Raw genomic sequence first — 22,995 nt, 5'->3', positions numbered from 1 at the left:
TATCATATCACATGGTGCTGCTTCCTGCCTTCTGCCTTTCCCCAATGACCCATAAATTGGAATAAGTGGGTTTTGTGAATGATATTATATGATTATATGAAATGCAGTGATGATACAATATTAGAGTATATGACAATATGTGATATGATAGGATAATATGATACAATATAAACAATATGACATGATATAATATGATACACTGCAATCTCATACATTATGATATCATATTTATCCTATTGTATCACATATTGAATTGTATAGTTTCATACTGTATATCATATTGTATTGTATCATATCATGTCAGAATTTATTATGTTATATATGTATCCTATCAAATCATATCATATAATACAAGACATATTCTATGATATAATGCAACATGATACCATCTGATAAGACTATAACAGAGCTAAGGTTTGTTTCTGCCTTTGAGTGAATGCAGCACAAGAATCCCCTCTGATTGGGACCCCCTCCAAGTCCTAATGTCACACACAGACTGGCATATGGGCACTAAGGAGACGCTGACCAACCTGACTGAATGTCTTTGTAAAGTGGAGCCAACAGGAATGCCGAGACAACTTCAAAAAAAGAAGGTGCCACCTTCAGGAATGGAACTGAGCCAAACTTCAATGAGGCTGACCCCGGACCACAAGGCTGCCAGGGAATTCAACCCGTGTGATGCCAGGACAGGGACTTAACCTGCCTGTGCTCCAACTGTAATAAACAGTAACATTTTCTAATGTTGGATAAAGATGTCAGCCACCATAATACCCAGCATGCCAACATCCCAACCATGTAACAGTGGTCTTCATTCAAGTCTTTTCCAGGCTGAGCCTGTTCTGGCCGGGGTTGGCGAGGCACTGGCCTGCCTGTCACACCTTACATGGCATTAGGAGAACAGCACAAGACCTGAACGCACAAACTCCACAGTGATGGTGAGCAGGTCATGACTTATCTGGGACTCTCCAGCAGTGCTAGCCATTGTGCCACAGTCTCCCATTAAACCCACACACTCAGTTTAATTTTATGCTGAAGTCTACAAATGTAGGAACATTGTGCCAAGTCTCAAAGCCAGCTATGGTTGATTGATAGTAAAAATGGCAACATTACATATGTCTTGCCTTTCATATGTGATCTCACACACTGTTACCTCATCTGAAGGCACATACCAGGGGCAGATGGGCTCCATGGCGAAATACGGTGCCATCCACTCCAACTCCACACATGGACATTCTGCAGTGGAGAAACTGTACGGAGTTGTTGAAGCGAGGCCGCAGGATGAAGCTGAAGCGTACTCTGTCCTGTCGTTCCCATCGCTCTTCTTGGTGCTCTTCATCATAGAAGGTGACCGACTCATCCAGCGGACATGTCCCAGAAATGACTGGCCATCTAGGGGTCCCCTCGGGGTTAGAGATGGGTGACACATAGCAGGACTGCATCCTCAAACCCAAACCGGGCTCACCCCAAAGCATGGAAGCCTAGCAGCAGACACAGAAAAAAAAAAAAAGGTGACTGCAAAATTAGTAGAACTGTCTCAGTGGCGCCCCCTGTCCTGCAGTGTAATAGGGTGAAATGGCAAAAACGTGTTTCATGCAAAGAAAAATGAAGAGAAAGATGCATTTGACTTGACTTGCAGTTACACCTCATATAAGAAGAAGTGGAGTCAGTCAGTCGGTCAGTCAGTCGGTCAGTCAGTCAGTCAGTCGGTCGGTCAGTGTCCAACCCGCTATATCCTAGCACAGGGTCACAGGGGTCTGCCAGAGCCAATTCCAGCCAGCACAGGGTGCAAGTCAGGAACAAACCCGGGCAGGGTGCCAGCCTACCGCAGGGCGAGAAGTGGAGTGATTTATCAAAGTCTAAAGAAAAGCATTGGGAACCAGTGTGATGGATCAGAAGAGTGAGACATGGAATGAGAAACGGACTAATGATGAAGGCTCGTGAGAAAACCATTGAGAACTGGAGTGACACATCAGGACTGTGAGAAAATGGAATGAGAAACAAGCTAATGACACATGGCACTGAGAAAATGAATGTGAAGTGGACTGATGGATGAGAAGAATGAGAAATGGACTAATGATGAAGACTCTTGAGAAAATTAATTGAAGTGGACTGACAGATCAGGATATTGAGAAGAAGAATGATAAATGGAATAATGATGAAGAATAAAAAAAACACAGAACTGGAGTGATAAATCAGGATTATGAAAAATGGAATGAGAAACAAGCTAATGACACATGGCACTGAGAAAATGAATGTGAAGTGGACTGATGGATCAGGAGAGTGAGAAATGGACTAATGATGCCAGCTCTTGAGAAAAGCATTGAGAACTGGAGTGATAAATCAGGATTGTGAAAAATGGAATGAGAAACTGACTAACAATACAGTCTCTTGATAAAAAGTATGTGAAGTGGACTGATGGGTCACATTCTAAGAATATGTCATGAGAAACTGAGTTATGATCAAAATCCATATGGATGGAATGACTGTAAAAGCAGAGTGATAGGTCAGTGTCAAGACAAAGGAAGTAAATGGGACAATTAATAGGAAATACGTTGTAAATAAATAGGAAATAAGTTGTAGACCATATTTTAGAGAAATTGAATGGGAAATAAAGGATCAGGATTTAGAGGGGGGCAGCACGGTGGCGCAGTGGTAGCGCTGCTGTCTTGCAGTTAGGAGACTCGGGTTCGCTTCAAGGGTCCTCCCTGCGTGGAGTTTGCATGTTCTCCCCGTGTCTGCGTGGGTTTCCTCCCACAGTCCAAAGACATGCAGGTTGGGTGCATTGATGATCCTACATTGTCCCTGGTGTGTGTGAAGGCTCGTGAGAAAACCACTGAGAACTGGAGTGACACATCAGGACTGTGAAAAAATGGAATGAGAAACAAGCTAATGACACATGGCACTGAGAAAATGAATGTGAAGTGGACAGATGGATGAGAAGAGCGAGAAATGGACTAATGATGAAGACTCTTGAGAAAATTAATTGAAATGTGTGTGTGTGCGCGCCCTGGTGCCACGTCTGTCTGGTAAGTCTTGAGGAACTCTGGCGGCCCCCCGTACTGACACATTGGGAATTGTGCACTCTACACAACACAGGCCAAAGGGCAGGCGCTGCAAGTGCCAATTTCTGTCGATTTCTTGGTTTAGATTTCATGGTGGCAGTGCCCCAACATATAAAAAGTGGCTCTGTGGGGGTTAATGGATGCTCCTGTAGCTCAAGTGGAGAGGCAATTGCTGTTTGTGCCCTGATGACCCAGGCTTACATGCTGGAGGTGGACCAACTAAAGGCAAAGTAGCCATTACTCGTTTTATTTAACTGACTCAGGGTCATCGCTTTCTCATTCTGCAGAAAGGCATAATCACACCTTAGCGTAGCATATTCTTGATCCATCAGAAAAGATTCTGCCGGCAGAAATACTATATATTATAAAAAATGTCATTTTCAATATAAACAAGTCCAGCAGACTGTTGTGTCTTCTCTTACGCCTTGTTGTCATCTCTGTTCTTCTGTGGGCAGTTCCTTCACTGACTCACAGCAATGGGGTTTAATTCTCTGTGTGGTGTTTGGACCTCCTCTGACCACTCAGGTTCCACTTACTTTGTGCACCAATAGTCTGCCAGCCATAGCTGTGTGTGCCTGCGGGTGGAGTCGACGCGGTCTCGGGACATACAGTAGCTGCAGCGCAACAAGCCGGTGTGGACAATGAAGGAATGAGCCTACCACCTAGTGGTCACATTTGGAACTACAGTCTTAGTTTGAGCAACACGCACAAAAAATACTCACTTAATCCAAAGGGCGGCGCAGTGGGTAACGCTGCAGCCTCGCAGTTAGGAGACTGGGGTTCACTTCAAGGGTCCTCCCGGTGTGGAGTTTGCATGTTCTCCCCGTGTCTGGGTGGGTTTGCTCCCACAGTCCAAAGACATGCAGGTTAGGTGTATTGGCGATCCTAAATTGTCCCTATTGTGTGCTTGGTGTGTGTGTGTGTGCCCTGCGGTGGGCTGGCACCCGGGGTTTGTTTCCTGACTTGTTGGCTGGGATTGGCTCCAGCAGACCCCCGTGACCCTGCGGTTAGGATACAGCGGGTTGGTAATGGATGGATGGATTTAGAGGATAAAAGAGAGAATCGGTCTAATGGAACAGGCTCTAAACACAATGAATCTAAAGTGGAGTGACAGATGGCATGCAAAAGACCTGGAATGAGTAACCGAGTTATGGATCACTGTCTATAGAACTGGATCTTAGAAGCAGGGTGACTGGTCAGGCTCAAAAGAAAGGGAGGGAGTGTTTTCTAGAAAGAATGAATGAGAAACCAAAAAAGCAGACCAACACCGAACAACATGTAATGAGAACCATGTTAACGGGCTGTGATCTACAGGAAGAGAGTGAGAAATGCAGATGTAGAGTGATGTGCAGAGACGAATTAAGACAAGAAATGTGAAGCGGAGTTACAGTTCAGAATCTAGAGAAATGGAATTGCGAAACAGAGTGATAGCTCAGGGTCAGGAGAAATGGCAAAGGAATTGAAGACCATAGTCAATAAGAAACAAAATGAAATACAATAGTAAGCTTCAGAGACACGCAATGAGAAACACCGTCCTGGAAAAGAAATGAGAAAGGGACTAGTGGGGCATGGATCACACAGTAAAGCCATGGAAAGAGAAGTAGAGCTGTGAACCTGACTCTGGAGACACTGACTTTAGAAGCAGAATTAAGAAGAGTCAAGGGACAGGGAGACAGGAACGGGCCGTCCCAGGTGGCACAGAGCACAAGGCAGGAACAAATCTCTGGACGGGGCGCCAGTCCATCACAGCAGATACGGACTAAGAGGTGGATTATTAGAACAGAATATGAAAGAAATAAGTCCTTTGGTCCAAATCTATCCCAGTGGTTGCAAAGTAGGAAGGAACCCCAGACAGGACCCACTCACTCTCTCACACACACACACCCCATTAACCAAACCCGCACATCTTTGAGATGTGAGAATGCAGCCGGCTCAGGGAGAACATGCCAACTCCCCGCAGATGAGGCAATGAACAGGTGCAGGATTTGAACCCGGGATCCTGGATCCAGACCACACAGCTCAGCTTTATACAGTAGAGCCAATAAATCAGAAAAAGGAGACGACGTCAGAGAAATGACAGGCAGAGGAATGACATTTAATAGCAGAGCAGTAGGTCAGAGGATGAGAGAAAGAGAATGAGACATGGAGTGATATGGAGAATCTGAGAAATCTGAGGAAAGTGAGAAACCTACCGCATCCATCCACCCATCATCCAACCTGCTATATCCTAACTACAGGGTCACGGGGGGTCTGCTGGAGCCAATCCCTGCCAGCACAGGGCACAAGGCAGGAAACAAACCCCGGGCAGGGCGCCAGCCCACCACAGGGCACTCACACACACCAAGCACACACTAGGGACAATTTAGGACCGCCAATGCACCTGTGGGAGGAAACCAGAGCACACTGGGAGAACATGCAAACTCCACGCAGGGAGGACCCGGGAAGCCAACCTGCTGGTCTTCTAACTGCGCCACCGTGCCTCCCCTCGATTAGATTATCCATCCATCCATTATCCAATCTGCTATATCCTAACTACAGGGTCACGGGGGTCTGCTGGAGCCCATCCCAGTCAGCACAGGGCACAAGGCAGGAAACAAACCCTGGGCAGGGTGCCAGCCCACCGCAGACATACAGCATGGATTTACCAATTTCTGGAGATAAGAAGTGAAAAGAGTGATGGATTTGTTTCTTTTAGGGAGACCAAGCAAGTGGAGCAACGGGAAGGATCACAAGACACGGCATGAGAAGAGGATGGAAGGATCATGATTTGAAGAGATGCAGAGAAAAAGGGAAGGAGTTAGTGAGGGATGACGAGAAACGGAGAGATGGGATGAAACGAAAAGGACTAATGAAGTGGTTAAAATGGAGTTTCAGGTGGTAAGCCTTCATCTTCTAAACACACGTAACGAGAAGCTGGGTGACTGACAGATCAGGCTTCTAAAGTGACAAAGGAGAACGTGAGCAATGGAGGCTTAGAGGAGACCCGGAGTGACTCACTTCAACAAAAAGGAGACTGTTCACCGCTGTGACACAAGGCCCGGGCGACGTCCTCTGGAAGGATTCAGAGTTGTACAGATCCAGGGTGAAGAGACTGGGACCCCTCATATGTTCGTGGCTCGATTCGCCATGCTGACCAGCGATGAGTGCTGCTGGACCCGGATGGAGGCAACTGAACTGACCAGGGGACAAGAAGTTATTTGCCAGGTTGAGCTTTCATAGCAAAGTCGTAAGGCGACGAACCACACCAGACTGCCTGTAATGGCGCTGGTGAACACTGACCTCTAGTGGACTCCTAGGGGAACACAACTCTATTCCATAAAGCTGCTAAGTAAGCCAGGGGCCTAAAGCACAATGGCCTGTCAAGCTCAAGTCATATTAGCCCTACTGAAAAAGAAAGACATGTAAAGTAAGATTTAGGACAAGGATTCTTACCTCCACGATCTTTGGTGAAGCTTCTAGTAGTTCGTCCTTGTCAAACCCTTCCAGAGTCTCATTTGCAAGGCCATCTAGGGCATCGGGTGTCCACACGAGGACCTAAAAAGAGAACACAAGTGATGCAGATTTAAAAAAAAAAAAACAATTGTAATCAGCAGCAGCGGCTCTGGTTTCTGATTTAATTGCACAGCACAGAGGGACGGCCGTTGAGGTGAAGCTTTCCTGACTTCCATCCGCCCGCTTGGCAGTATGGTGTAAGTCAGGGGTGGGCAATGCCAGTCCTGGAGGGCCATACTGGCTGCAGGTTTTTGTTCCAACCCAGTTTCTTAATGAGAAGTCAATTATTGCTGACAAAGCACTTGTTGCTTAAGTGACATTTTGAGGTTTCGTTTTAGTGGTCTCGCTTCTTAAGCCGCCCACCCAACACTTTATTGCTTATTTCAGTCGTAGCATTCAGTGCTTTTTTAACAGCTCCTTATTAGCCATAAGATGTAACTGACAAAGGAGCCAGTGGTTCTCCATGTCACTCGTTTCCATTGACACCTCTGTGTGGTTTCTTAAAGCAGAGAAACATGTGACAGACTGAAAATGAACCGTTTCAGGCTTCAAATCATGTGGACGATTTCCTCGATATAAGAACACGACACTGCAGGCTAACGAGCTGTAAAATTAAAGAAGCTCTGAGAGTGGCAATCATTGGTGTCTAATTAAGAAATTGGGTTGGAATGAAAACTTGCAGCCCCCCGGACCGATGTTGCCCACCCCTGATTTATTATGACATACGCTGCTTTACAGATCCGATGGAAAAAATGTCAGTCAGCCAGTCTCCAACCCGCTATATCCTAACTACAGGGTCACGGGGGTCTGCTGGAGCCAATCCCACCCACCACAGGGCACAAGGCAGGAACAAACTCTGGACAGGGTGCCAGCCCACCACAGGGCACACACACACACCAGGGACAATTTAGGGTCGCCAGTGCACCCAACCTGCATGTCTTTGGACTGTGGGAGGAAACCCACCCAGACACGGGGAGAACATGCAATGCAGACCAGTATGGATTGGAAGGGTTTGGGGGTCTTTTCTGCCCAGTGCTATCAGGCATTTCAAGGCTTCCTCCTGTAGCACTTGTTATGTTTATTTTGAGATATCTTTGAACAATATACATTTATTGATTTGCATTTATTTATTTTTATTTACTTATTAATTGATTGATTGGTTGGCTGTATCATGTGTCCTGCGAGTTTGTGTCGCTGTTTTTTATGTTTCTGTTGCTGTGTGTGTGTGAATTTCCCCCAATGGAATTAATAAAGCTTATCTAATCTAATCGACTGCAGTGGGCTGGCACCCTGCCTGGGGTTTGTTCCTGCCTTGTGCCCTGTGGTGGGTGGGATTGGCTCCAGCAGACCTCCGTGACCCTGTAGTTAGGATATAGCAGATTGGATAATGGATGGATGGATAATCTAATCGAGGGGAGGCACGGTGGCGCAGTTAGGAGACCTGCAGGTTGGCTTCCCGGGTCCTCCCTGCGTGGAGTTTGCATGTTCTCCCAGTGTGCTCTGGTTTCCTCCCACAGGTGCATTGCCGATCCTAAATTGTCCCTAGTGTGTGCTTGGTGTGTGTGTGTGCCCTGCGGTGGGCTGGCGCCCTGCCCGGGGTTTGTTTCCTGCCTTGTGCCCTGTGCTGGCAGGGATTGGCTCCAGCAGACCCCCGCGACCCTGTGTTAGGATACAGCGGATTGGACAATGACTGACGAATCTAATTGAATTCACATGCCTGCTGCAAAAGGCATCGTGTAAAATGAAGAAGGACTGAGCCCGTCCTGTTTGGCGTCCACCCAGTAGCAGCAGCTCAGAAACGTGCCTGGTGGGGCTGCAGACGGCAAAAGGGCATCGTACAAAATTAGAGTCGAGTGGCGTCCATCTGGGGTGTCATCACGTGTACAGAGATAAATGAACCCATGTCCAAAATCATAGCGAGCCAAAGACATTTACAAAAAAAAAAAAACAAGGGGGTGAGAGTGCGTGGAGGGTCCGGGTCGGCTCCACCCTTTTTGGGAGCCTCTTGAACCCGGAGCCGTCGATCATCATAAAGCGAGTTGATGAAGATGAAGACACACACACACAGAGCCAGCAAGGGGTGGGTGCAGAGCGGGTCACACGCGTGCGATTCGGAGGCGCTTTAGGGGCTCAGATAAGTGGCCGTTACCACCACTGCACTTGTTTCTTTTGATTCATTTTAATAAAAGCCCCCCGCGCTGTTTCACCTTCCCCTTTTCTTTGTGTGGGGTCCTAATTTGCTTGGCTGATCCCTTGGAAGCGTTCTCTGCGGTGGCGGGTTCAAGGGGCTCCCGATGGGATCTGGTAGCGTGGGGCCAACCCGCACTGTCACAGACCGCCCCTTTCCCTTTAACTTCCGTTCTTTTCTTTCTTTTCTCTACTTCCCAATCTCTCACTCTCTCTCTCTCTCTTCCGGACTCGAGCCCACCCCTCTTCTGCCGCGCCGGCTCCTCTTATCCCTCTGCTGTGTAACTGGGTGGGTGCAGGTGTTGCCCGCCGTTCCCTCCGAGACTCAAGTGAGGCGCCCGCCTCTGCAGGTGTATGCGGCGCGATCGGCCACTCACCCCAATATCGCTCACAACCGGACCCCATTATTTGTTTAAAATCCACTTCACACCACGGACCACTTGGTACACAAAGGGGGGCAGTCCATGGAAGGATTCTGTTGAAAGAAGCAGACCACAAACACGCAGCCAGCCATTTGGAAATGGCGGACACACACGGCCTTGTGGGTCGCCTCCCTTACCGCATTACGATACAGGACCCCCAGAGACCCTGAGCTCAGATCGGCTTCGGTTCCGCAGGACGTGATGTTGAAATCCCATATAAAATGGCTGCCGTTCAGGACGGCTCTGCAGCTGCGGTTCTTCAAGGTCAGCTCAGCAGACGCGAGCCCCACGACCTGCAAAGCAGAGAAGAGTGAAAGAATGAGGGGGTGACACTCTACGGGGCTCACTCGTCTCACTACACACATCAGCAAGGGGCAGAGACGCCCCACCTGGAGACCACCTGCTTACGCAAAACAAAAGGGGGTCTAAGAGCACACACTGGGCTCACTCAACCCGGCAGTGTAAATGGCAGCCGTCTGAAGGTCGGGCACATGGCAAAGGTTACTGCCCACCAAAGAAGAGGGCAGGGACAATCACTGGAGTGAAAAGTGAGACAAAGCTATGAGTGTGAACCAAAATGGAGTGAAATGAAAAAATGACCAGCAGAGCAAAATTACAGTCAAAAGAGTGAGACAAAGAAGAGTGTGAAACAAAAGAAACTAACAGCTATAGTGTGACACAAAGTGGGGTGCAAGGGAAATGACAAGCACGAAACAAAGGAGAGCGAAAATAACAACGTCAGAAGAGTGAGACAAAGCAGAGTGAACATATGAGAGTGTGACACGACGCAAAGTGAAACAAAATAGAGTGAAAGGAAAACCAGAAGAGTGAGAAAAAGTAGAGTGAGAGGAAAACTAAAAGAGTGAGAAAAAACAGTGAGACGTGGAGATCAGAAGATAGAAACAAATTAATATCAAAAGAGAGGGACAAAGAAGAGTGAAAATATGTGATGCAAGGCAAAGTGAAACAAAATAGAGTGAAAGGAAAACCAGAAGAGTGAGACAAAGCAGAGTGAGAGGAAAACTAAAAGAGTGAGAAAAAACAGAGAGACGCGGAGATCAGAAGATAGAAACAAATTAATATCAAAAGAGAGAGACAAAGAAGAGTGAAAATATGTGAGTGTAACATAAAACAAAGCACAACCAAAGCCAAAGCAGTGAAAAGAAAACCAAAAGACTGAAAAAAATTTAATTCAAGAGTGAGACAGAGAAGGGTGAATTTTCTTAAAACTCATAAGGCTGAAACAAATTAAAGTAGAATTCAAAGTGAAAACAATGAGACAAAGCAGAGTGAAGTGAAAAGAAGAAGAGTGAGGGACAGCAGAGTGACAATATGTACGTGTCAAACAAAGTAGAGTGCAATGAAAACTAACAGAGTGAGAAAAAAGAGTGACATGGAGATCAGAAGATTGAAATAAATTAAAATCAAGAGAGTTAGGCAAAGAAGAGTGAAAATATGACAAGGGTGACACAAAGTAACAGAGTTACTTAGAGTGAAAGGAACCAAAAGACCAAAACAAATTAAAATTAAGAGTGAGACAAAACAATGTTTTAAATCAAAAGGTTGCAAACAAATTTAAGCAGAATTAAAGTCACAATAGTGAGACAAAGCAGAGTGAATTTAAAAGCAGAACAGTACAGTTGAGTAAAATATGTAAGTGTGAAACAAAGTGGAGTGCAACGAAACCACGTGAGTGAGATAAAACAAAGCAAAAATTAAAATCAGAAATGTGAGACAAAACAGTCAAAATACTGTAAAAGGAAAAGAGTGAAACAAAGCAGTGGGAACATAAGTGAGTGTGAAAGAATACAAAGTGAGCTGAGAAACACAAGAGCAAAGCAAAAATAAAAGAGGAAGAGTGAGAGAAAGCAGATTAAAACGTGAGTGTGAGGCCAATTAGGGTGAAATAAAATCAAAGGAGTGAAGTAAAGCAGAGCAACAATTAAACAAAATGAGTGAGACACTCTATAAAGAAGATTCAAAAGAATGAAATGAATGGAAGTAAAGTTGAAATCAGAGGAGTGAGATAAGAATGTACACGACTGAAAGCAAAATGAATTTCAAAGCTGAAGAATAAGGCAATGCGGAGTGAAAATATGTAAGAGTGAAATAAATCGGAGTGCAATGAAAACACAAGAGTGGGGCAAAGAAGCAAACGTTTAAAAAGGTTAATCAAAGGAGTGAATTGGAGCAAAAGCAAACAAAAAGTGAGACAAAACAGACTGGAAAGATGTGAACGGAGAACAAAACAAAGCGAAAATAAAAATTAATCAGACTGAAATGCAAATTCACAAAAGTGAGACCAAGCAAGGCAAAATGAAAGTACAGTAATCCCTCGCTATATCGTGCTTCGACTTTCGCGGCTTCACTCTATCGCGGATTTTATATGAAAGCATAACTAAATATATAACGCGGATTTTTCACTGCTTTGCGGGTTCTGCGGACAATGTGTCTTTTTACTTCCTGTACATGCTTCCTCAGTTGGTTTGCCCAGTTGATTTCATACAACGGACGCTATTGGCGGATGACTGAGAAGCTAACCAATCAGAGCACGCAGTTAAGTTCCTGCCTGCTGAATGCAGTGTTAACCAGGAGGTCTCGTCTCGCTCATTCAGCATCAACGTGTTTCGCTGTGTAAAGAGTTGTGCTCTTTTGTACGGAAGCGTATTAGGGCCACGGTGAAAAAAAAAATACGGACACAGCGAAAAAAAAAAAAGACTAAATGTCGAGATTAAAGTCGACATGCTGACTTTATTCTCGACATTTCCACTTTATTCTCGCCATTTATGTCGAGATTAAAGTCGACATTTACACTTTATTCTATTGTTTATTTTGTCAGTAGAATGTCGCAAACTAAACTTCATCTTTAAATGAATGTTCAATTTACTAGATTTTCTCAAACCCCTTCATTAATTAATGTAGCACATTAAATGCTTTATATTAAGTGTTCCCCGACCCAGTTTTTAATCTCTATGCGCTTCTTCAACTGACTTCCTCTTGCACTGAGAGGCGCAGACAGCGATCGCCGCACATTGACTTCATGATGTTCCTGCTCTAAGAACATTCAGAATACTAAGAGAAATACTTGATATCTTCTTCACGATGAAATGCAATAAAGCATGTATTAAACATGGGTGGCGGGGGGCACGGTGGCGTGGCTATAGAGCTGCTCCCTTGCATTAAGGGGTCCCCAGTTGTATGTTCAGTGTAGTACAAAGTCCCAAAAACTGGATATATGAATGGGTATCGCACAGGTTTAACTTAAATATTGTGTAAATATTGGGCTTGGTGGGTCGGAGACACGAACACAGGATTAAATGGATGTTCTTCTGAGCGGGCTTTCTTTATTGCATGCGTGCTGTCTCTATCTGACGTACTAAACCTCCAGTTTCTATCCTTGCTTTTTCTTTCTGCACATAACCAATCACCACAAGATAAACGTCTTTGTGAAATTAAAACAAGTTATAAACTTAGACCTCGGAGTTTTCAGAACTTTAAATTATTAAAGCATTTGGGGGCACGGTGCTTGCTGGGATGGAGTTTTCAGAAATTAAAAAATCTTCATTATACATGCTTAATTATGCCATCCATTCAGGGTTGCGCCCATCCCAGCAAGCATCCTGTGCGAGGCAGGAGTAAATCCTGAATGAGACGCCAACACATCGCAGGGTGAATACGTGCAACATATAAAGTAGCAGGGTCAATAATACATAACAAAACCCCACATCCTACATGTCTTTGAAAGGAAACTGAAACACGCCGAGTAGACCCACCAGAAAAACATGCAAACTCAAGGCAGGGAACACCGGGACCCCTTGCTGCTGCGAAGCAGCAGTGCACCACCACGCCACCGTGCCCCATATGCTTTAATACATTTTAAGTTCTGTACATTTTAAGTTTTGAAAACTCTGGGGTCTAGGTTTATAACTTGTTTTAATTTCACAAAGACGTTTATCGTGTGGTGATTGGTTATGTGCAGAAAGAAAAACAAGGATTGGAACTGGAGGTTTAGTACGTCAGATAGAGACAGCACGCATGTAATAAAGAAAGCCCGCTCAGAAGAACATCCATTGAATTCTGCGTTCGTGTCTCCGACCACCACATCACGAACCCAACATTTACACGATATTCCAGTTAAACCTGTGCGATACCCATTTATATATCCAGTTTTTTGGAGCCTCGTCACACTTGCCATAAAGTTCACTACACAGAACATACAACTGGGAACCCCTTAATGCAAGGGAGCAGCTCTATAGCCACGCCACCGTGCCCCCCGCCACCCATGTTTAATACATGCTTTATTGCATTTCATCGTGAAGAAGATATCAAGTATTTCTCTTAGTATTCTGAATGTTCTTAGAGCAGGAACATCATGAAGTCAATGTGCGGCGATCGCTGTCTGCGCCTCTCAGTGCAAGAGGAAGTCAGTTGAAGAAGCGCATAGAGATTAAAAACTGGGTCGGGGAACACTTAATATAAAACATTTAATGTGCTACATTAATTAATGAAGGGGTTTGAGAAAATCTAGTAAATTGAACATTCATTTTAAGATGAAGTTTAGTTTGCGACATTCTACTGACAAAATAAACAATAGAATAAAGTGTAAATGTCGACTTTAATCTCGACATAAATGGCGAGAATAAAGTCAGCACGTCGACTTTAATCTCGACATTTAGTCTTTTTTTTTTTTCGCTGTGTCCGTATTGTTTTTTTTCACCGTGGCCCTAATACGCTTCCGTACTTTTGTGTTTCTCTTTGTGTGTAGTCAAGCCCTTCATTATGGCTCCAAAACAATCTGCTACTGCTTCAGGGGCCGTGCCCAAGCGCCAACGGAAGATGTTAACGATTGCCAAAAAGGTAAACGTTTTGGATTTGTTGAAAGAAGGAAAAAGCTACACCGCTGTAGGACGCCATTACGTCATCAATGAGGCTACGATTCTTTTTATTTAAAAAGTAGGAAAGGAATATAAGATCTACGGCCGCAGTGTCCTTTTAACCAGGGTGCAAAACGAGTTGTAAGTGGATGTAATAAGGCAGTAGTCCGGATGGAATCTGCTTTAGGGATTTGGATTGAAGAAGAACAACGGCGGTGCTACACAATCGCCTGAAGAGGCTCCTTTAGAAGGGCTGTAACGCTCTCCTTTGTTGTGCAGTAAAATAAAACTCATTGTTATCGGACAAGTCATCGTGTCATTGTTGGTGAGTAACCATAATTAATTTTCTACTTACAGTACTTAGTACATGTACGTGCGTTTAGTGTCACTGTGCACACATTTACTGTATACTATTTTTCTTGCGTTGTACGTATTTATTGCTGGTGGCCTGTCTATCGTAATGGCTGTAACATATGTGATATCTTTAAAATAATATTTAGGTTTTACTGTATATAAACAGTGTGTTCACATACATAATTTCAATGAATCTTTCCTAATATCTAAGAGAATACAAAGGGATTATGCGGTATAACTGTGTGGGGAATATTTATAAACAGTGTGGGAGAGTTTATAAGGACTTAAAATATATAAAAATAACCATACAAACATATGCTTTCTACTTCGCGGTTCTGGAACGCAACCCCCGCGATCGAGGAGGGGTTACTGTAGAGAAGAGTGAGACAAAGCTGGGTGAAAAACGTGAGCATAAAACAAAACTGGGCAAAGTGTGCAATACAAGAGTGAGAGGAAGCAAAGTGAAACTAAAATGAGGACCAAAGCTGATAAAGAAAACATTACACCAAAGTGGAGAGGACCAAAGAGTGAGACAAAGTGAGACAAAACAGACTAAATAAAATGTGAACGTGAACAAAGCAGAGTTAATGACCACCTGTCGACATGAACCAATGGCAGTGTGACACCAAAGAACGACACCCCCTCCTTATCCCCCTAAGACCTCCGTGTTCACCCCCATAATTACCATTGGTGTTTAGCCTCAGAGTGTGGCATTCTGAGAGTCCTCAGGCTTGGCACCTTCCATGTGACATAAGATGCCACCATAGCCCCCCCAACCCCGTGCCCCTCGGCTGGCTTACCTCCAGCACGCTCCTGTTGGCCGTCACCGATATCGTGTCTCCGTGGCAGCTCACAGAGATGGACTCCTCCAGGACCTGAAGCAGCGTCTCGTGCTCAGAGGAGTTCGCCTCCCCCTGAAGCAGCCAGTGCTGAAACAAACTCTCAAAGCCGGCACCGGGGGGCAGCCTGGCGCTGTGCCCGCCATAGAAGGGGGCGGGCTTGTGGGAGCGAGGCTGGATGGCCGCACAACCTGGAAAAGAAAGGCAGAAATAGAAGAAAGAGGCACAGACAGCGGGCACACTTCAGGGGCTCCGAGGACCAACCCATTAATCACTCAGCCATACCTGCTTAGCCCAGTGGCTGCCTCAGTGGCATCAGGAGTAAGGCAGATCCCACTCTGGCATCCCAGTGCACACTCACTCACGGGTGGAGTCAGGTAAATTCAGCAATTAACTCTGACGCCCTTCTCTTTGGGGTAACTGGAGAAATGGGTGTTCAGGAAAAACGTGCCACCTCCAGCCAGATGGGATCGAGAACTGGGTGGCGTGGGTGGGGGTTTGATTGTCAGCACTTTTACCAGCTGTACCACTCTCTGTATCCTCTGGAGTGGCGTTTGGGTCAAGGCTCACACTGGGAGTCCACCATAACTTCAAAAGAGGCTTCTGGGAAGAGCAGCTCAGTTATGATGGCAGAGGGGTGCCACCCGCTGAGAGTAAAGGGTCTGTTAGGTGTGATGGTCAACTTATGGCATCTTTGTTCTCTTTGTATTATTGATCATTGTATTCATCATTGTTCTGTCAATTTATTATTTATCTAATTCTGTATTTTCTGTTCATTTCATTTAGTTACCAACGCCAAGAACAGACTGCTTTGATCCTAATCAGTCGGGTCCATTTCACCGAGATGGCTCTACTCATTGTGGTCGACACTTTATGGCTGGCAGGAGCTACCAACGTGCCATCTGTCCTCATCCTGCAAGATCTCTCCTCTGCCTTTGACACAGTTAACCACCAGATCCTCATTTCCACCCTCTCCGGCCTTGGCATCAATGGAACTGCGCCCTCTGGTGGTTTCAAATATCCACTCTGCCACCCTCCCTGACCTTGGCATCACTGGAACTGCGCCCTCTGGTGGTTTCAAAGATCCTCTTTGCCACCCTCCCTGACCTTGGCATCACTGGAACTGTGCCCTCTGGTGGTTTCAAAGATCCTTTTTGCCATTCTCTCTGACCTTGGCATCACTGGAACTGTGCCCTCTGGTGGTTTCAAAGATCCTTTTTGCCATCCTCTCTGAACTTGGCATCACTGGAACTGAGCCCTCTGGTGGTTTAAAAGATCCTCTTTTCCACTCTCTCTGACCTTGGCATCACTGATCTGCAACCTCTGGCAGTTTCAAATGCCCTCTTTGCCACACTCTCTGACCTTGGCATCACTGGAACTGTGCCCTCTGGCGGTTTCAGCCCTACCTGTTGGGCAGATTCTTCCATGTGTCCTGGAGAGGAGACATGGCATGACCGGGTGTACCAGGCAAGTGTAGCAGTGCCCCACAGATCAGTGCTGGGCCTCTTCTCCAAAAGGTGTTTTTCCGTGCCAAGGACCAGAGACACATGGAAGGAATACGTTAGCCTGTAGTGCGGTAGATGGCAGCCCTGGGGTGACCTTTCAAACTCAACTTTGGAAGAATTAGGTGGAGAGGGTTGGCCAGCTTGTTGGGTTGAAAGCAGCACCTGGTGCCACCAGAGGGAGCTCTAGGCCAGTAGCCATAGGAAGTCTGTATGACACTTTAAGTTCGTCTCAGGGTTTTTCTGGAATTCCAGTATGGCGCAGGCTTATTAGGAGTGTGAGGCTGTGGGAGGAGCAGACGACTGTTACAGATACGCGATTTGTTTCACCTTTGGTATGAAATTTGTCACCTTTCCGTGAGGTTTTCGACTCATTTGGGGGGTCTTTTTATACCCTAGAATCTCACCGTTGATTGTCACCGCCATTTTGTGCACCTGTTGCTAGAAACACATCCTGCATTGTTAGGGGTGTGTCCTCAGGGGTCACGACAAAGGTCAAGGACACATCCAAAGGTCCACTTCGTTTGCTTTTCTTCCACTGGCTGGAGACTTGAGATCAAATTTCTGTCTCTTGGCTTCAGTAACGGCACAGTGTCCTTCATCACCTCGGAATAACAATGACAAGCACTCGACTGGCAGCAGGAAGGTGATGGGGTGTTAGGTGCTTGTTACAGGTGAGATGATAAACCAGCAGATGACACCAGACAAACAAAGCCACCATACTGTGACTGTCACCCTCAGCCATTGGCACACTGAGCACCCCAATTCACCGCTAACGCTCGCCCATCGTAACCCTCAGAGTCGGAGGGCCGTGCCTACCGGGAGCTGGAACTGTAATGACAAAGCGGTTGGCCAGGTCTGCCTCCGTGTAGGAGGTGATGCTAGGAAATCCCCTCTGAGCCGCCCACTCCGCCATGTCGGACGCCTCTTGGAGCTCCCTGGAGGTGTCGTAGCTGAAATCCAGTTGTGGGTCGAGATCCAAGCCTGTCGAAATGCTGTTTGAGGCCTGGGGAAGGAAGAAAGAGAGAAAGAGAAAGTGAGAAAGGCAGAGAGATAGAAAGAAGAGAGAGAAACAGAAAGAAAGAGAAAGTGAGAAAGAGAGAGAGATAGAAAGAAGAGAGAGACAGCGAGAAATAAAGAGAAAATGAGAAAGAGAGAAAATTAAACAGAGAGAGAAAGAAAGAAAGAAAGAAAGAGAGAGAGAGAAAGAAAGAGAGAGATGGATGGATAGATTGAAAGAAAGAGAAAGAAGGAAAGAGAGATTAAAATGAATGGACTGCCATTGCTGGAGAGCTGCTAAGACAGATTGGTGCTGGATTATCCCAGATGGTTTGGACCACCTCCAGTTTACATATCATCACAATCAGACCAAAGAAGTGCCGCCATCCTGGCACACTTCTGGATAATCAACATTGCTCTGCCAGTGTCTTGTTTACAGACTGCAGCTCAGCAGTTCACATTGTGGGACCACCAAAGCTGGCCGCCTTACTCCTCAGCATAAGACTATGAGCTACACTCCCCAGAAGACCCCGGCCATTGTGGCCTGGCACCATCACATCCTTCACGCTGACCCTCAACATGGATGCCCTGCAGGGTGCTATGCTATGCCCCCTTGCCCTGACACTGACGAGACTCTATCATTACATTTGGTGATGCCCCCCAGCAGTAAGGAGATGGCTAACAGAGTGACACTGCAGTGCCAGGGCCAAAGCCAAAGAGCTGACCATAGACATCCACCCCTGCTAACCCTTACTTGGTGTCTTTAGAGAAATTCTTCACAGACATGAGGTGTTCAACCACACGACGGGGGGCAGATGGTCCTCTGATCTGATCCAGCCAATCAGACGTGACAGATGCAAACCCCACCCCCCCAGGTCAGTGTGAGCCGCACTCACCTGGAGTTCTGAGTTCAGGGTTGGTCTCCATATTACAAAGAGCAGACCAAGCCCTGCTGGAGAAAGCCCACAGGAGGCTGACATGGAGGAGTCAGGACTGAGGTTAAGTCCACACCATTACATTTTCCCATTTGCGCCATCCTTCCGCACTACCCCGGCATTTCTAAAAACACTCGCCAGAACCATATACTTCCAGAAATGCAACCTTAGCGTTGTGGTGTGGATGGGTAAAAAGGCAGACTCTACTTGCACTCTGATTGGTTCCTGCTTATTATGGGGCTCTTTCCTGATTGGCTCAGCTATCCAACTGACCTGTTAGATCACTGAAAACAAACTCACTGGTGATTCAAGCAAACAATGAAGGAGTGACACCACCTGCCCTGGTGGCCACACTTGACCCGCCCCGAACATCAAATGCTGTCATCTGCACAAAGGCTGAGCAGAAAGCCACCAAAAAGTCAATCACCTGCACGCGAAGGCGTCCCCTCATCCCGTGGGCTTTGATGATCCAGTTTACAGAAGCATCGCTTTTTAAAATGAGGACCACATCAGCCCACGTGTGCTTCTCCTTGGCCGGAGGCTGCAAGGTCACCAACACATCCACCTGCAGTGAACTAAAGACAGACGTTAAGAGTACAGAGAGAGATACGCCACATATAGTCACACAGACATGTCTGGGATCCATCTTCCTGGCTCTGAAGAGGTAAGCAATACCACCCTGGAATGAGAGGGGGCACTCATGCTGACATTACCTTCTCCATCCTCCTCCTCTGCAGCCAATAAAAACTGACCCTTCCCACCGCTAGAGAAACTCGGCCTCCTTCCTGTCCCCAGAATACAAAGCTGGCAGGTGGCATCAGCTATAAAACTGACAATCTGGAATCGGGGACAATACAATGTCAGAACAGTTCTGGGTGGGGGCTGAATACTGTCCATAGCCCAGTGTGCCTTACATGTGAACAAACAGGACGAGAGCAGGCCATTGAGCCCACCAAAGCTCGCCAGCGCTGTCCACTTCATTCAGTCGACTTCTGAAAGTCCCTAAAGTCCTCCTGTCTGCCACACTTCTTGGTCACTCATTCCAAGTGTCCATAATTGTCAGAAATACTTTACAGCAGAAAGACCTCTGACTGCTACACACTGCCAATGTTATAAAGTAGCCATCCACTTAGATGACTTCTTATGCCCCCACCCCAACTGTCCCCCCAAGTCACGCTGAACTGTTAGGTAACTCCACTTACATTTTAAGCCCTTTACTCTTTGTTTTCTCTAAGCAGCCTTCCTTCTTCTGGGTCTTCTCGGCCTTCATCCACATGGCCTTCTCCAGGTCTATAACGGGGCACTGGCCTTCCTTTCTGCAACATAACCAGACGGTTTATACCAAGGAGGTCATTTGTCACAACTGATTTCAGGTCTGCACAACGTCACATCCACAGAAGTGACACAACACATACATACACCAAGCGCATTAAATGGCCAGCCGCGGGTTTAACGTGCACAGTGGCCTTTTCTGCTCCTATTTAATGAACGTCATGGCCAGTAAGCTATAGGACCACAACAGAAACTCAATCATTGAGCCCACCTAGTCCAGTTTGTGGTTACAGGGGCCTGCAGCCCACCCCAGCAGCACAGACTACAATGAAAGAAACCAACCTTGGACAGCGTGCCAGTTCTTCAGTGGGCACACCCCCTAATTAGCATAACATGCACTGAGAGATAAACAAATGTCACATGGGGAGCAATCCAAGCGGAGATTTGAACCTGGGACCCTGGAGCACCGAGACAGTGGCACTAAAGGACACCACACAGTGCAACCCACGAGAGAAACGGGTACAAGCACAAGTTATAAGGGCATCTGTTCACACTTCCAGTTTCCACACCTGCTTGTTCCAGGCCAGGCCTTGGGTATGGGTGTGTGGGGGGCTAAAATGACAATAATGGGGCAAGACAGGCATATGCCCTGGAAGGGGGTCCCATATGTGTGTGTGTGAGATCACTTTGGTATCACACAGTGTGGTTATTTATCAACAGGATATATTACACCTGCTGCGTGATCATTTTTACAGGTGGAGCTCAGACAGGTAATGTGGACTTTTCCTGGTCACTCAACTGAGGAAAGAATGAAATCTGCCACTTTGGGAATTAAGTCTCATTCCTTTGGCAGTACACCATAATTCCTACAGTACTACACCGCATGTTTTGTCCTTTTATTTTTCTCTGTCTTGATGAACTCTACATATGCAGACACTCCTGGTTCACCCCTGTGCTGTACGGCACCTTATCCTGCCTACTACGCCATGCTGCCTGCCATATTTTGTTTTCTTTGCCAATGAACTTGTTATTTGTGTCCGTTCCCTCCATGGTGTATGACACCTTATCCTGCCTACTACGCCATGCTGCCTGCTATCTTTTGAACTCTATATATGCAGACATTTATGATTCATACCCACCCAGCCCCCTTCACCCATCACTAACACCATGGTGTATGGCTCCTTACCTTTTCATGTGTTCGTACCAACAGTACTTCTCCTAGCTGAGTAGCAGGATGTGCAAACCCCCCCCCCCTTAATTTTACTGTCCTTGTTGGGCCAACAATCCCAGTGACTGTGCCCCTCTCCTTCCACAATCTACAATTACACCAAAAATCCCAAACGCTGCAGATTCTGCTTTACAAATCCCATTTAGGCAATCTGCTTCTCCCCCTCTAGTAGTATGGATGTTTAGGACCCCCAATTAAATTCCACCATTCACTGTTGCAAGTGAGGACCCCTCACGCACTGACACAAGCTGGATCCCGCCGAGCGCAGGTAGATCAAGTGTACTTCTGGATCACATCGGTACCCTGTGGTCAAGCAGCTATGCACCTCCTGGGCTTGAAGGTTAGAGGCCATGTAGTTCTGAGACAAGAAGAACTTTTTCAGTGTACAAGTGCTCGGCATCATGGGATCTGTTTAAAAAAAAAAGGAGAAACAAAATGAATTTAGTAGAGTGCAGCATTGAAGCTCCCAGTAATCATGCAGCCCCTCCCTTCACATACCGGGCATCATTAACTCCTTTTCTAATCCTCCTCCAATCATTTACTGTATACCATTAACTCCTCCCATGGCCCCGTCCTACACTTGTTTATTAACAACTCTTTTCCCAGCTACTCCCATCATTTGCTGTAAATCACAAACCCCTCCCTTCACATGCTTTTTGTTACTATCCTTACCCCAAGCTCCTCCCATCATTGGCTGTATATCATTAACCTCATTTTAAGCCCCTCCCTCCACATACTGTTAATCATTAACTCCTTCCATGGCCCCTCCCCACACTAGCTTTTTCCCCACTAGCCCCTACCTCTGACCCTTCACTTCACTTGCTGTTTATCACTAGCCACCCACTCTGCCCCTCCCTTCACATGTGGATTATCATTAACCCCTCCCACAGCTCCTCCATCGATTTGCTACATATTGTTAGCTCCTCCCATGGCCCCTCTATTCACTTGCTGTTTACTTCTAACACCCACTTCTCAGCACTCCCTCCACATGCTGTTAATCATTAACTCCCTTCCCTTCACTAGCTTTTTCCCTCTAGCCCCTACTCCTGGCCCTTCCATTCACTTGCTGTTTATCATTAGCTCCCTCCTCTGTCCCCCCTTCACATGTGGATTAACATTAACTCCTTGCTTCACATGATCTTTAATAGTGTCCCGAGCCCTGGCTCCTCCCATCATTGGCTATCTATCACTAACCCCATCTTTGTCCCCTCTCTTCAAATGTTGTTTATCATTAACTCCTCCCCTGGCCTCTCCCGTGATTAGTTTTTCCACACTAGCCCCTACCCCTGGCCAATCCATTAATTTGCTGTTTACTACTAGTCCCACCTCTGCCCTCCCATTTGGATGTGGATTATCATTAACTCCTCCCACAGCCCCTCCACTGATTAGTTTCATATCGCTAGCTCCTCCCATGGCCCCTCCACTGATTAGTTTCATATTGCTAGCTCCTCCCATGGCCCCTCTCTTCACTTGCTGTTTACTTCTAATATCCACTCCTTATCCCTCCCTTCACATGGTGATTATCATTAACCCCTTCTTTCACACAGTCTTTAATAGTATGCCCAGCCCAGCTCCTCCCATCATTGGCTATCTATCACTAACCCCATATTTGTCCCCTCCCTTCAAATGCCGTTTATCAGTAACTCCTCCCCTGGCCTCACCCTTCAATTGCTTTTTACCACTGACCCCCACTCCTGGCCACACTCTTAACATGTTCCTTACTACAACGCCTTCTTCCACTTGTTGTTGTACTTTAACTCCCCCCCTCCTCTCTTCATTGGCTGTAAATCACTAACTTCGCCTTTGGTCCCAACCTTCACATGCTCTTT

At 46.3% G+C, this 22,995-nt stretch overlaps 1 protein-coding gene across 2 annotated transcripts in view; it reads right to left on the bottom strand.

Moving 5' to 3' along the window:
- LOC120540007 (transforming growth factor beta receptor type 3-like) overlaps positions 1 to 22,995 on the bottom strand; it is a 47,076-nt gene that overhangs the window by 10,001 nt on the left and 14,080 nt on the right. Inside the window, exons 6-14 of one of the 2 annotated variants that reach the window (XM_039770445.1) lie at positions 21,406 to 21,574; positions 19,869 to 19,982; positions 19,094 to 19,241; positions 17,552 to 17,738; positions 15,192 to 15,421; positions 9,301 to 9,456; positions 6,495 to 6,596; positions 6,060 to 6,236; positions 1,170 to 1,478 (exon numbers count right to left, since the gene is read on the bottom strand). In XM_039770445.1, coding sequence (XP_039626379.1) covers positions 1,170 to 1,478; positions 6,060 to 6,236; positions 6,495 to 6,596; positions 9,301 to 9,456; positions 15,192 to 15,421; positions 17,552 to 17,738; positions 19,094 to 19,241; positions 19,869 to 19,982; positions 21,406 to 21,574 — 1,592 coding nt within the window. The remainder of the gene's footprint in view (positions 1 to 1,169; positions 1,479 to 6,059; positions 6,237 to 6,494; positions 6,597 to 9,300; positions 9,457 to 15,191; positions 15,422 to 17,551; positions 17,739 to 19,093; positions 19,242 to 19,868; positions 19,983 to 21,405; positions 21,575 to 22,995) is intronic. The other variant, XM_039770446.1, reaches the window with a different exon arrangement.

This window comes from Polypterus senegalus, chromosome 12 (genome assembly GCF_016835505.1).
Source record: "Polypterus senegalus isolate Bchr_013 chromosome 12, ASM1683550v1, whole genome shotgun sequence".
Classification (NCBI taxonomy): domain Eukaryota; kingdom Metazoa; phylum Chordata; class Cladistia; order Polypteriformes; family Polypteridae; genus Polypterus; species Polypterus senegalus.
This window is presented reverse-complemented; position numbering and strand designations above follow the sequence as displayed.